Source organism: Hemicordylus capensis, chromosome 1 (assembly GCF_027244095.1).
Source record: "Hemicordylus capensis ecotype Gifberg chromosome 1, rHemCap1.1.pri, whole genome shotgun sequence".
NCBI lineage: Eukaryota > Metazoa > Chordata > Lepidosauria > Squamata > Cordylidae > Hemicordylus > Hemicordylus capensis.
This window is the reverse complement of record NC_069657.1, coordinates 382,519,686-382,534,110: the sequence shown is the minus strand read 5'-3', so window position 1 is coordinate 382,534,110 and position 14,425 is coordinate 382,519,686. Positions and strand designations below refer to the sequence as shown.

The 14,425-nt window shown below is 41.7% G+C and overlaps 1 protein-coding gene across 5 annotated transcripts in view; it reads right to left on the bottom strand.

Annotated features, from left to right (window-relative positions):
* MTR (5-methyltetrahydrofolate-homocysteine methyltransferase) overlaps positions 1-14,425 on the bottom strand; it is a 122,068-nt gene that overhangs the window by 16,932 nt on the left and 90,711 nt on the right. For all 5 annotated transcript variants that reach the window (XM_053300167.1, XM_053300161.1, XM_053300168.1 and 2 more), the window contains 4 exons: positions 11,249-11,330; positions 3,765-3,863; positions 3,525-3,600; positions 610-765 (listed from right to left, as the gene is read on the bottom strand). In XM_053300167.1, coding sequence (XP_053156142.1) covers positions 610-765; positions 3,525-3,600; positions 3,765-3,863; positions 11,249-11,330 — 413 coding nt within the window. The remainder of the gene's footprint in view (positions 1-609; positions 766-3,524; positions 3,601-3,764; positions 3,864-11,248; positions 11,331-14,425) is intronic.

Below are 14,425 nucleotides of genomic sequence, written 5' to 3'. Positions count from 1 at the left end.
ATGATAGCCATTAGGATGACATGTGGCATCCATCCCACTTCCTCCTAAGATGAGGGGGGCAGTGAGATGGATTAACCTGTTATTAACTGTCCACGAACAAGTCAAAGTCTTTGCTCTGATTTGCTGGTGGACGGTCCACAGCTGATGTTTTTCACCATTTCTCTATTGCATCGATGGTTTACTGGTTTTTTTAAATAGGGCTAATACATCTCTCTCTCTCTCTAGTTAACATTGCCCTTAAGTGTGCAGAGTAGGTACCACCCTGTGCTTATCTACACAATCTAAAGATACTTCTACCTGGATGGCTTTAAGAGGGGCTTGGATAACTTCATGGAGGAGAGGTCTATCAACGGCTACTAGTTGGAGGGGCACCTCCAGCCTCAAAGGCAGGATGCCTCTGAATACCAGTTGCAGGGGAGTAACAGCAGGAGAGAGGGCACATCCTCAACTCCTGCTGTAGGCTTCCAGTGGCATCTGGTGGGCCACTGTGTGAAACAGGATGCTGGACTAGATGGGCCTTGGGCCCAATCCAGCAGGGCTGTTCTTATGTTCCTATGTTCTAATACACCTTTGGGATTCTCTGCTAGAGGATGTTGTTGTGTTACTCACCCACTGTTTTATCACTGAAGATTTTAGGAAATCCTCGGTTGGGATATTTGCCTCTAAGCTGCCAAACATCGAAAAAAGGCTTCCAGTCAATGTATTCCATCAGCTTCTGTAAGTCATAATCTTCAAAGACTCTAGTGCCAAGGAACTGTGGTTTAACTGTAAAAAATATAATGTGCAGAGCCTACAATTCAGAACACACTATACAAGCTGCATCTCTCTCCATTTGTTTATGTTCTTACTGTCTTGTTGAGCTTCACTATAGTAGCTACGAGACAGCAACGGAAATTGAATTTAACATCAGTTAGCCAGGCCTAGAAATGTCTGTTTTTGGTGAAGGGTGGGAGGGGGGAGTTGCAGTGCAGCCACTGGTTGACTATTGATTATTTAGTTTACCAGTCAAAATAAAATTGGAAAATAAGTAAGCTATGTTGTTCTATAGTAGTAGGCGTCAAAAAAGCAACAGAACTTAACAGGTTTAAGATGGCATGCGATTTCATGGATCATTGCCTACTTCTTCAGATGAAAGAGACTGTTGCATACTGGCTGTTATGCATTCATCACAAACCCGTTGGTTGATAATGTAACCACTGCACATCATGCGTTCTTGCTGGCTGACATAGGCTCAACTTGGATTTGATGCCATATTCAACTGTAGAATGTCACAGAGTTAGGAGTATAGCATGTTAAATCACAGAAATTGTACCTTGTCTTATTTAGAGAAGTTCTATCTAAATGGGCAACCAGCCTCCATTTATACACAGCAAGGTTGCAAGTCACTGCACTTTGTGAATCTTTGTTTCACTTTAGACACCAAATGTGCACTTGCCCTAGCATATGTCCTATACGAGGGAACCATTCCTAAATTAGGTAATCACTTGCATCAATTTCACAGACAGGTTTCCTCTGCTAACTTGGCAAAGAGGCACCTTTTAACGTGGTGATTCTCTTTATTTAGCAGGTCGAGAGTAACTGGCCATATTCACCCCAGCACAGTATCTCCAGTGACTGTTGCTGGTGTCTATCTAATGTTACTTTTTAGATTGTGAGCCCTTTGGGGACAGGGATTCATCTTACTTTATTATTTCTCTCTGTAAACTGCCCTGAGCCAGTTTTGGAAGGGTGGTATAGTTTAAAAATAATAATTATACAGCCAAGTCTTTTGTTAGGGGTCCACAGTCTGGAGTTGGCTTCCTGGATTCCAAATGGCATCTTCTGTGAAGAAGACAGAAAGTGTCTTTGCTTTCCAAATTACCACCACTGTGGTGTGTGTGTGTGTGTGTGTGTGTGTGTGTGTGTGTGTGTTTTGCAGTGGATCATCTCTAGCCATGCAACATATCAACTTATCTGCCTATTATATTAGCTAGGACAAGTACATGGAACTGGAACCATTTTTTATTTTAATGACTATAACTCTGATCTGTGTCAATAAATCTAATTTCTTGCTAAGATAAAGTAAGTCTTCTAATGTGGGGGAATTTTGATTAATCTTATCTCATACTATATTCATGCCTTCATCATTTATTTATCTATCTAACATATTTATATACCACCCAAAACTTATGTTTCTGGGTAGTTTACAATAAAACAGTACAAATTAAAATACAATTAAAATGAAGCATTGGTTCACTCTTTGGTATGAGTGAAGGCTTCTTCTGGTTGCTGGAGTCAAGGACATCTCCATGGGGTTATGCCCCTCATGAGTTCCAAGGCAGAACAGTTTTGATATGTTAAAATAGAGATAAACACGCCTACTTGAGCCTGAGGGGGATAACTCCACCCCAGTTTCTTCGGACCAATTTAGGAAAAGGCAATCATAACAAATGAAATAAGAGAAGAAAACGGTAACACAGTAGGAAAACACATGTTCTATAAACTGTTGCACTAGACATATTAAAACAACTGAAACTGAAAAGATACTCTTTACCAGGAACAGATAAGCACGCCAAGCTGGGTGGGGGCAGAGATGTCCTTGACTCCCGCAACCAGAAGAAGCCTTCATGATAAGTGAAACATGCTCCATTCTCTGTTGCTGGGGTCAAGGACATCTCCATGGGACATACCACAGCTTGACTCCCACTAGGGCAGGGGCGCACTTGTCTATTCCTTGACCCTAGCAACAGAGAATGTTAACACATTAAAATAAATTCAAATTTAACATCATTTAAAAAACTGTAAAGTCTAATAAAAGCCTAGATAAACAAATGGGTTGTAACTGCCTCTTTAAAAGTTGCCAGAGATGGGGAGGCTCTTATTTCAGCAGGAAATGCATTCCAAAACTTTGGGGCAGAACAGAGAAGGCCCATCCCTGAGTAGCCACCAGATGAGCCAGTGGCATCTCAGTCAACTTGTATATGAAAGTATATGCTGGCCCTTTAGAGAGGTTGGTGGTTAGAGATTGAGAACTGTCAGTGTCACTCAATACTCTGATTAGATCTCTCAACTGAAGCAGCCACCCACTATGCCATCATACACAAGAGAGCCCTACAAGTCCTTTAATCCAGCAGGGAGTGCCAGCTACTCATTTTTTGTAACTTAACCCCAGCAGTAAAGCTAGAACATCATCTTATTTGATTTATTGACACCTCCTCGAGTAAGGGAGTCAAGGAAATTACTCTTTAAAATGACCTAAAGGACATCATAGGGATATTTGGGTTTCTTCTGCAAAATAAAAACCACTATTTAGAAATTTCCTGTTATTTTTAGGTTTTTAATATGTTGTGATAAAGTTAGAAAACTAGAAGTAAAAACACATACTGTAAAAAAATGAGAATGAAGGTTGATAATGGTCGATTTAAAAATAACTTTCTTCTGATGAGGACATAATGCATCAGATGATGCACAAAACAGGTGTGTGTGTGTGTGTGTGTGTGTGTGTGTGTGTGTGTGTGTGTGTGTGTGTTTTAAAGAAAACTAACCTGGTTTAGTTTCTGTTAGCCAGTCATAACAGAAGCCCTTCTTTCTTGCTTGCTCTAGCGATAAATATTTCCTTTCCTGTGTGAAAATAAGATTAAGGTTGAAGTTCACATCAACTTGGGACAAATAACTTTATCCATAGATTTATTCAATTTTTTAAATGGTATGAAAAAGAAAATAGAGCTAATAATAACACTTGATTAATACACTTGACATTAAGATAATCTGCTTGTTGTATTTACCTTGAGAGAATCATAGTGGTCCTGTCTAATGTCTTCGTACTCCTCTACTATTTCTTCAAAGAAGTCCTCTTTTAGATTCTCATCTAAAAGCTGAGAGCACTAAAATGAACACAGAATATGTATTAAATCTGAAGGTGCATGCAATCCAGTTTACCTCCAATTTCTCTGTTGTGCTGTAATGAAATGCAGATCTCTATCTTAGGTCAAGAATGTCTGAAAATTCCACTGCACCCGGAAGGCTCTGAAATGGTAGAGTCAGAGCCATCAAGGTATAGTCTTAATCCTGTTTTCACCATAGGTAACCAGCTTAAACATGGCCTGCCTTTAGCCATATAACTCATTAAGGAGGAGGGACACTGAGTTTGGAGCAAAAACCTCAACCCTGGATTGGCCTAAGACCAGCGTTATATCAGAGATACGTTGTCTCTTTCCATTGGATCTCAGAGCTGCATTTCTTTGGAAAAGCCTCCCCCCTCTTTAGTCACTATAAAATAGGGGTGAAGACCCCAGCCATGAATCACTGGTTACCGACTAACCAGTCACCATGTCACCACCTTTTACTGGTGTCCAAAAGGGAGACACTATACAGAGATTAACTCTCTCTCAGCCAAGTGACCCTCTTATGTGATGAACAAAAGGTAAAGCTCACATTTTTAGTTAGTTAATATTTTGTATTTTCTTTTAAATTTCTATGTGCTTTTCTTTACTCCCATTTCCTTGTTTCCCCCAGTTCCTTATTCTGTGTGCAGTTCTTTTATTTCTTAATAAATTACATATAATTAGAAGTGGCTTCAGTCTGGTTTTAAAAGTTTCTGGAAGATTACTTGGAAAACATTTCCCCATGTGCCTCAAAAGGTCATGTGGCACTGATGGTTTGTTTTTAGGCTAATATATTGTTGTCTAGACCTGGATTGTATGGCTGCACAGTGTCAGTTCTAGGGTTGTTGAAGCCATGTCTGAGACTGGTCAGTGACTCTAGATCAGTCTTCAGCTGGTGGTAGCCCACCTCAAAGGAGCGGCATGCTCCTAAATTGGGATCAGAGCAATCTCTCTACTGAATCTCTCTATGCAAAAACAAAACACAAAACAAAACAAACACACACAAGCATAGTGTAATCATCTGGTCCATCTTATGTATGGACCAGGAGATTACTCCCTCATACTGAAAAAGTCCATAGGAATGTGTATTATCACACACACACTCCCCCTGCACCGCCCCGGCAATTGGTTATATTGCTAGGAAGAAAGTGAGTGTTTGAGTGTTTTCCGATATATGCTTCCTCATCTTTTTACATGAATACTATTTAATACAACAAGCTCCGCATGAACGTGAAGATGGTACCACATCCAGGCTTATGACTTCAAAAATAAACATGCAAATGAGCTCTAAAGGAGAGCCTGAAATGAGGAGAGTGGAATGGAAGAGGATTTTCCTATAAACATTTTATTGTGAACTAAATTCAGCCTCTCAGAATTACATAGGTAATGCTGCCTGATTGCTGTTCTATTTTTAAAATAAAAATTTAAATATGGCCAGATAGATTCTTATCATCATTTAAAAGGTATGAAAGTGACCCCTGCTAACTGGGCAAAGAGGCACCTTTTACCGTGGTGATTCTCTTTATTTAGCAGGGGGAGAGTAACTGGCCCTATCCACCCCCAGCACAGTACTTCCAGTGACTGTTGCTGGTGTCTATCTTATGTTTCGTTTTAGGATGTGAGCCCTTCGGGCACAGGGAGCCATCTTATTTATTTATTATTTCTCTGTGTAAACCGCCCTGAGCTATTTTTGGAAGGGTAGTATAGAAATCGAAATAATAATAATTATTATTATTATTTTTATTTATTTACACAGTCAGACAGGTGTTATTGACTGGTTTGTTTTATCTAGACATCGAGCCCTTCCCAAGGACCTGGGATGGCTGGATTTTATTGTCAATGTTGTTGCTGTTATAGATATCGTCGCAGAATATAGGCTGTTCTCAGTAAAGCTGCTTTTTGTAGTTGGCTGATGGTTATTTCTGTGGCTCCTATGGTGTTGAGGTGCTCTTCAAGGTCGTTTGGAACTGCACCCAGGGCGCCAATTACCACTGGGATTATTTTGGTCTTTTTCTGCCACAGCCTTTCAATTTCAATTTGTAGATCTTTGTATTTGGTGATTTTTTCTATTTCTTTTTCTTCTATTCTGCTATCCCCTGGTATTGCTATGTCGATTATTTTCACTTGTTTTTCTTTCTTCTCGACTACAGTGATATCTGGTGTATTGTGTGGCAGATGTTTGTCTGTTTGTAGTTGGAAGTCGCATAATATTTTTACATCTTCATTTTCTTCAACTTTTTCAATTTTATGGTCCCACCAATTCTTGGTTACAGGTAGCTTGTATTTTTTGCAGATGTTCCAGTGTATCATCCCTGCTATCTTGTCATGCCTTTGTTTGTAGTCATTCTTTGTGATCTTTTTCCAACAGCTGATTATTATTATTATTATTATTATTATTATTATTATTATTATTAATTCGATTTCTAGACCGCCCTTCCAAAAATGGCTCAGGGCGGTTTACAAAGAGAAATAAAACAAATAAGATGGCTCCCTGTCCCCAAAGGGCTCACATTCTAAAAAGAAACATAGGACACACATCAGCAACAGTCACTGGAAGTACTGTGCTGGGGGTAGATAGGGCGGATTAGGTGGTCCACGTTTTCACCTGCTTCTTTACAAAGGCAGCACTTGCTGTTTGTGGTGGATTTTTCAACTTTTGCTCTTATTGCATTTGTTCTTAGTGCCAGTTCTTGTGCAGCCAGTATGAAACCCTCTGTTTCTTTCTTCAAGTTGCCATTCTTAAGCCATTGCCAGGTCTTGGTGATGTCTGATTTTCCACTTATATTGTGCAAATATTGGCCATGCAGGGGCTTATTTCTCCATTTTCCTGTTCGGTTCTTGACTTGTTCTTTCTTGTAGGCCTGCTTTGTTTCATTGGTGTTGAATAGTTTCTCGTTCTTGACCATTTGAAGTGCATCTTCTTCACTGTCCCTTATATATTCTTCAAGGCCTCTTTTCTGGTCAATAATGTGAAACTATTCAACACCAATGAAACAAAGCAGGCCTACAAGAAAGAACAAGTCAAGAACCGAGCAGAAAAATGGAAAAATAAGCCCCTGCATGGTCAATATTTGCACAATATAAGTGGAAAATCAGACATCACCAAGACCTGGCAATGGCTTAAGAATGGCAACTTGAAGAAAGAAACAGAGGGTTTAATACTGGCTGCACAAGAACAGGCACTAAGAACAAATGCAATAAGAGCAAAAGTTGAAAAATCCACCACAAACAGCAAGTGCCGCCTTTGTAAAGAAGCAGATGAAACCGTGGACCACCTAATCAGCTGTTGTAAAAAGATCGCACAGACTGACTACAAACAAAGGCATGACAAAGTAGCAGGGATGATACACTGGAACATCTGCAAAAAATACAAGCTACCTGTAGCCAAAGATTGGTGGGACCATCAAATTGAAAAAGTTGAAGAAAATGAAGATGTAAAAATATTATGGGACTTCCGACTACAAACAGACAAACATCTGCCACACAATACACAAGATATAACTGTAGTTGAGAAGAAAGAAAAACAAGTCAAAATAATCGACATAGCAATACCAGGGGATAGCAGAATAGAAGAAATAGAAAAAAATCACCAAATACAAAGATCTACAAATTGAAATTGAAAGGCTGTGGCAGGAAAAGACCAAAATAATCCCAGTGGTAATTGGCACCCTGGGTGCAGTTCCAAAAGACCTTGAAGAGCACCTCAGCACCATAGGAGCCACAGAAATAACCATCAGCCAATTACAAAAAGCAGCTTTACTGGGAACAGCCTATATTCTGCGACAATATCTATAACAATTGACAATAAAATCCAGCCATCCCAGGTCCTTAGGAAGGACTCGATGTCTGGATAAAACAAACCAGTCAGCAATACCTGTCTGACTGTGTAAACAAGAAATAATAATAATAATAATAATAATAATAATAATAATAATAATAATAATAATAATAAAAACAACTCCCTTTTTATGTTACTGAAATTTCATTTATGCAGTGGGGCCGGCATATTTCCCCACATAACCAGTAAAAGGATTTAAGCACACAGAAACAGTGGCAGAAACAAACAGTAAAAAGATTTAAGCACACAGAAACAGTGGCAGCCATTTTAAATCCTAGTGATTTGGTTTAGAGGACTTGTGACTCTCATCTGAAACTTCAGAACAGTCAACAGTCTGAAAATGCAAAGAGCTGAAGTGTAAGCCTACCAAAGCATACCAAATATATTTACCATCACAGGCAAGTCACTTCTGAGATTTCTATTATTAATTAAGCAAGCTGTTCTAGTCAGATTTAATTAAGCCCATGACTGCCTTAAGCATTCAAAAGCATCACCCTAAACAGAAATACAGAGTGCAATATATAGAAGCCTTCAAAAACCTCAGATGATTTTCATAATATTTTCCATTTTCTTAAACAAATTAAGACATTTTGTAGTACATTTAGATGTTAGCAAACATCATTAAAGATCTACTTTATACTATTGGTAAAGAGGATTAACAGTTTTGCTCAAGGCTGTCTGGGCGAAAATGGTTTCACATCACTGATTTGGGGGAAACAGTTCTCAGGTGAATTTGGCTCCAGCAAATAAGAATAAAAAAGACTGGAGAAAATTCAATTTGTGGACTTGTTAGCATCACACTTCACAATATGGTATAAACGTAACAAACAGCTATTGAACAAGGCTATTTATCATGTTTATCTCATTTATTTTCAAAACCACCGATATGGCCAGCAATTCCATCTTTTTTCTTAACTGCAAGGGGTCCTGAGAACAAGAGCCACAGATTTTAGCATCCTCTTTAAAATGTTACTACTGTATAATGCTCCAAGTTGTTTATCATGTTATCTCATTCACTATTACAACCTCAGATAATTTTTATGCCCATCTTGCAGAGAGCACATTAGAGGTAGCTTACCTGCCTAAGACCACCAAGTGGCTCATGTACATATTTATAACACAATTTTAGCAGAAATCATATAAGATATTCAGACAGATGATCAGTCGAGTTCTGCTGCCTCCAGAAGTACCTTGATCACCCGTCTTAAAGCAACAGAACAGGTTCATCTTTACAGATAATACAAGCACCAACAGCTATAAATAATACAGCTCAAGGTTTCCATGCAAATCTAGTATTTTAATACAGAGGCAAAGGGAAAGTTTTCTATTATATGTGTTGCTAAAATCCCTACACAAATTAAAAGGACGAATGATGGAGATGTCTTTTGATCTTCAGGCCACTGTAAAGACTGAGTCCACAGTCCGATCCACTAGAATATGTGTTCCAAACCTTTTTAAATAAGTATACCCTTTCTATCACAAACCTTCAGTTCAGGTACCCCATAGAGATTTTGAGAGAGAGAGAGAGAGAGAATGAGAGAGAGAATACATATAAACACATGTTACAGGTATGGAGGCAGACTACTCTGATCACTGGCTTACATCCAGAGTATGTTACTCATGAGTACTCACACTGAAATTCATAGGACACATAAACTGTCCTCATAATTTCGATAAGACTACTTCTGAGTAATTTAATCTGGATGTAAGCCAGTGACTGGAGTAGCCCTTCTCATAATGGTAACGTGTGCGTGTGTGCGCACACACACACACACACACATATATAGCTTAATCTGTGCAGAGTGTCTGCGCACTAGTACTTGATTGCTCCCCCCACTCCCTGCCACAGCCCCTCACCTCAGAGATCTCGCCACCCTCACCTAAGCCTGATCCTCCTCCATCCGGTTCTTTCCATCCCCCTCACGGTCACTCCTCCATCCCTTCACTCCACCCCCCCTCACCCTTCTTGGTCGCGGCTGCAGCGTTGCGAGCGCCTGTTGGCCAAGCTGCAGTCCCCTATTTTCAGAGACCTACCCACCCTCACCCGAGCCCGGTTCCTGCTCCTCCGTACAGGAACAGCAGCAGTTGACCAGGCCCTACCTCGCTGCCACCACTGCCATGGCCGCTTGTTCCCCTCAGGCCACTAACAGGCCCAGGGCCAGGCCTGTCCCTTGCCTGCCTGCCTCCCTCCGCCGATGGCCTCAGTAGCTCCAAACAGCAGCAATGGTTGACTGGGCCCTTCCTTGCTGCCAATGGGTGCCACCATGGCCGCTCGTTCCACTCAGGCTGCTGACAGGCTCAGGCCCGTCCCTTGCCCTTCTCTCTCTCTCTCTCTCTCTCTCCCCCTTCCTCAGTTAACAGATCTTGTTCCCTCATCTAATTCACACAAAGGCAGCCTCCTTTTCCTGAAGGGGCTCTTTCATCCTTCATGATCCCTCTCTTTACAGACCCCTGTCCTCTATCTATCTATATTCCTCTCTTCTACAACCAAGAACATCTTCCGACCAGTAACAGTTGCATTCCAACTGTCCTTAGCCATTACAGGCTCCTCCTCCCTATCTGCCTATGGAATCCCCACTGCCCAGTCACCATGGTGCCACAGGCTCCTCCTCCCTATCTGCATATGGAATCTCCACTGCCCAATCACCATGGTGCTTCTGCTCATGAACTCTCGCAAGACCTGCCCCGCATGGGATTAGCCATGGGTATGCCTTAGATAATTGTGTGTATGTGTGTTTGTGTGTGTGTGTGTGAGTGTGTGTATATATTATATAATATATATACACACACGCGCACACACATAAACAATTTTAAGTGTGAGAGCTGGTCTTGTGGTAGCAAGCATGAATTGTCCCCTTTGCTAAGCAGGGTTTGCCCTGATTTGCATTGGAGACTACATGTGTGACCACTATAAGACATTCCTGTTAAGGGATGGGGCAGCCCTGGGAAGAGCACCTGCACGCTTGCATGCAGAAGGTTCCAAGTACCCTCCCTGACATCTCCAAGATAGAGCTGAAAGAGACTCCTGCTTGTAACTCTGGAGAAGCCACTGCTGGTCCGTGTACAATACTGAGCTAGACGGACCAGTGGTCTGACTTGGTATATGGCAGCTACCTATGTTCCTATCCATACTCATAAGCAATCTTACTGAAACTAATGGGACACTTACTTGCCTATTAATTTCAATGTAAGTATTCAGTACTAATTTTCTGAAGCCTGTCAGTCAGGCTGAGGGGAGGGGTATGATGAGTTTCAGCACATAGCCAGCCAATCAGAAGCAGAGGAGGAAGGTCTTCATCCTCCTGCCTCCTCTTCTGCAGCAGACAGAATGCCAAGGATGTGTCAGCTTCAAAGTCTGCAATCCTCAGATGGAGGACATATAGTGTGGCTACAGCTTGGTGAGGCAGGAAGACTGAGTACCCTCTGGAAATCCTTCAAGTACACCAAGGTCTTTGTATCTCCTGTTAAGAACCCCGTGCTAGAACTATTCCAATTTTTGTAAAATACACCGTAGAGACTAAAACTACCAATATATTTCACAACTTACAACCACCACACTCTTAGAAGCATCCAGGACATGAATGACAGGAGCACTGTATCGTGGAGCAATTCTTACAGCTGTATGTGTCCTGAAATTATAAGAAGGACACATAGGAAAAGAAAAGTATGGAACAAATTACCTCAGCATCCAGCAAATATACAGAGATCTTTATGCCCCACAGAGAAAGCCACAGAACAGACTGTATAAAGGACACCAAAACACCTATTCTCTTTTCCATGGAAATGAAAGTTCCTCTGCACATCATCTGGCTACATAAAGAACAATCAACACTATTTACACAACTGCTGATAAACTGATATTTTCAAGGACTGCAAAATTAATTGAATAAATATCAGAATTTAAAAAGAGAGATCTTCTCAGAACTTCCTCTCCTGCTTGTCAGAATTATGTCTGAAAAGAGTACAGGAGAACCTTGTTAAACGTGGATTCTATATTCACAGTTTCATATATTCGCAGGTGTCCAATTGACACTCGATTTCAGTAACTGTGGAGTCTAAATGGTTAAAACCACTGTTCCTATATCCACGGTTCCTAGAGGGCTGGAAGTGACTGCCAAGGTCACTTCCACCCTTCATTTTTGTCAGCAGAAGCCATTTGTGGCTTGTTTCTTTGAAGAAAACTCATTTCCTATTTTTGCAGTTGAGGGGGGCCTTTGGCAGTCTGGGGGGCATTGCTGGACACAATAGGGCACAAGGAGAACCCACAGAACAAGGTAGAGCACTGTTTGCCATTTTTCTGCTGTTTTTCACCTCTTTTCTTAAAAAGCATTTTAAAGTGGGGGTTTTTTGTTTGGTTGGGGGCATTTCTCGGTTGGGGAGGCACTGCTGGGCACAAGGAGACCCCATGAAACACACTACAGTAGTTCTTTGCTTCTTTTGGCTGGGGTGTTTTTTGTTTGTTTTGGGGGTTGAGTTTTTAGTTTGGGGGTTTTTTTGGCACTTCTTTCCAACTTTTTTGTGAATTCTGGAACCTAACCCCCCCTTTCCCCATAGGAATACCTCGTTGCTCATGGTGGTGGGTGAGGAATGGAACCCCCACAAGTAACAAGGTTCTTCTGTACCAAAAATTCACTACTGCACAGGACACTATGGATTTCTTGCAACTATTTTCTGGAGGAAAAACATCCACTGCAGGTGCAAGTGCTTTTGCACGGAAAATAGGAAGCTGCCTTATACCAAGTCAGTAGGGATGTGCACGACCGGGTTCGTGCACTTCCAGGAGGGTTACCATCCTGCCTGCTGTTTCCCCACTGCTGGTGCCGTCTCCAAAAACGCTGGCGTAGGGCTGCTGCATACCTTCTTGCATCCTCAGTCAAAACTGTACCGGAAGTGGTTGGTGCATGTGTGCGACGTGCACACACACACCAGCCACTCGTGGTACGATGCTGACCAGGGATGCAAGGAGGTACACAGCAGCCCCACACCAGCGTTTTGGGAGACAGTGCCGGAGGGGAGGAAAGCGGTGGTGGGGATGGGCACCCTCCCTGCTCCTTAAAGGTAACCCCTTGCCTCCGAACTGGTACAAATGCCAGGCCTCCAAACCAATTCGGTGCTCTGTAAAAGGACCGCCGAACCGGTTTGTGCACATCCCTACCCATCAGACCTTTGGTCCGTCTCACACAGTATTGTCTAGACTGACTGGTAATAGCTCCAAGGTTTCAGGCAGGGGTTTTTCCCAGCCCTACCTAGAGATGCCAGGAATTGAACTTGGGACCTTCAGCATGCAAGGCAGATGCTCTACCACTGAGCTATGGTCTCATTCCACTGGGTTACGTTTCCTGTTTTTGGCATGATTCTTCAATACTGCCCACAGGTCTGTCCCAGTTCAGACTTTTCTTAGTGACAGGAGTCACTTAGTGGATGCTTCCCCTGCAGCACATAATGATGTATTATTATTATTATTATTATTATTATTATTAATTCAATTTCTATACAGCCCTTCCAAAAATGGCTCAGGGCAGTTTACATAGAGAGAGAAATAAATAAATATGTTTTATATCGAGTGGGAGAAAGAATTTGTGCATAACTATTCTAAGCCAACATCTCTTCAGCTGTCACATTTTCTCTAAAGCTTTCTTCCGATATCATTTTCTCTCCAGAACTATCTTCTTTTTAGTATTGTAAATGAATTCCTCCTGGGTTTGAGTATCTATTAATACTGGGTGGCAAACTGCTCTTTGAGAAGTCTTTTGGACAGCATATAGTGTCCTCTTCTCAAAACATCCAGCTTTAATTATTTTTTAAGCAATTATCTGATTTTCACTGCATTAATGACAACCAAGTACATAATGGCAAACATTTCCAGCAGGATCTTCAGAACTAAAAAGGTTGTTCAGCCTCATATTTCTGAATTCCTAATTAGACTCCAGCATTACTGAAATAAACCAGTTGGGCTCTTTCTTGTAAACATATTTGCTGTTCCTGTGATGGAATTCCTTCTGTCTTTCATTTTTAGATTTACAGATATTTCAAGATGTGTACAGTGTTTACTGTTGTGTAATCTATATATTTAATTCTCGAAGATGTCCCTGTGGCTAATCCCATGCATGGCAGCTCTTGCGAAGGTTCGGAGAGCTGATGGATAGCCACGGGTATGGGCGGGAGTGAAGAAAATGGTGGCTGTGGCAGTGGCCAGCCAGAAAGCAGCGGGTGTGGGGAGAAGAAGCCGTCTGGCTGGCCTGCCGACCAGCCTAAAAGTGGGGGGGGGCCGTGGTGGAGAAGTGGGCAGGGGGTGAAGAAGTGGGTCAGCTGGCCCACCAGCCTAAAAACAGCAGCGGGGGGTGGGGGGGAGAAGCGGGCTGGCTGGCCTGCCAAAAGCGGTGTGGGGGGCAGAGAAGCAGGTCGGCTGGCCAAAAAGCAGCCGGGGGGGGGGTGCAGTCAGAAAGCGGCTGTGGGGGGAGGAAAGGGTGGCGGCAGTTGGGTGGGCCGGCAGGACGTGCAGATGCTCTGCATCCAGCTCAGCTAGTACAGTTTTATTATTCATTCATCACATTTCTATACTGACTGACATTTGCAGTGGTGTACATAAGTTAAAATACAACAAATATAAAATTGGATAAAATGATTAAAGCAAGTTATATGATATAAACTACTTGAAATTAAACACCTGAGAAAACAGGTGCTTTTTAAAGGTCTTTTGTCGTTTTGTTAATGAAATGTATTT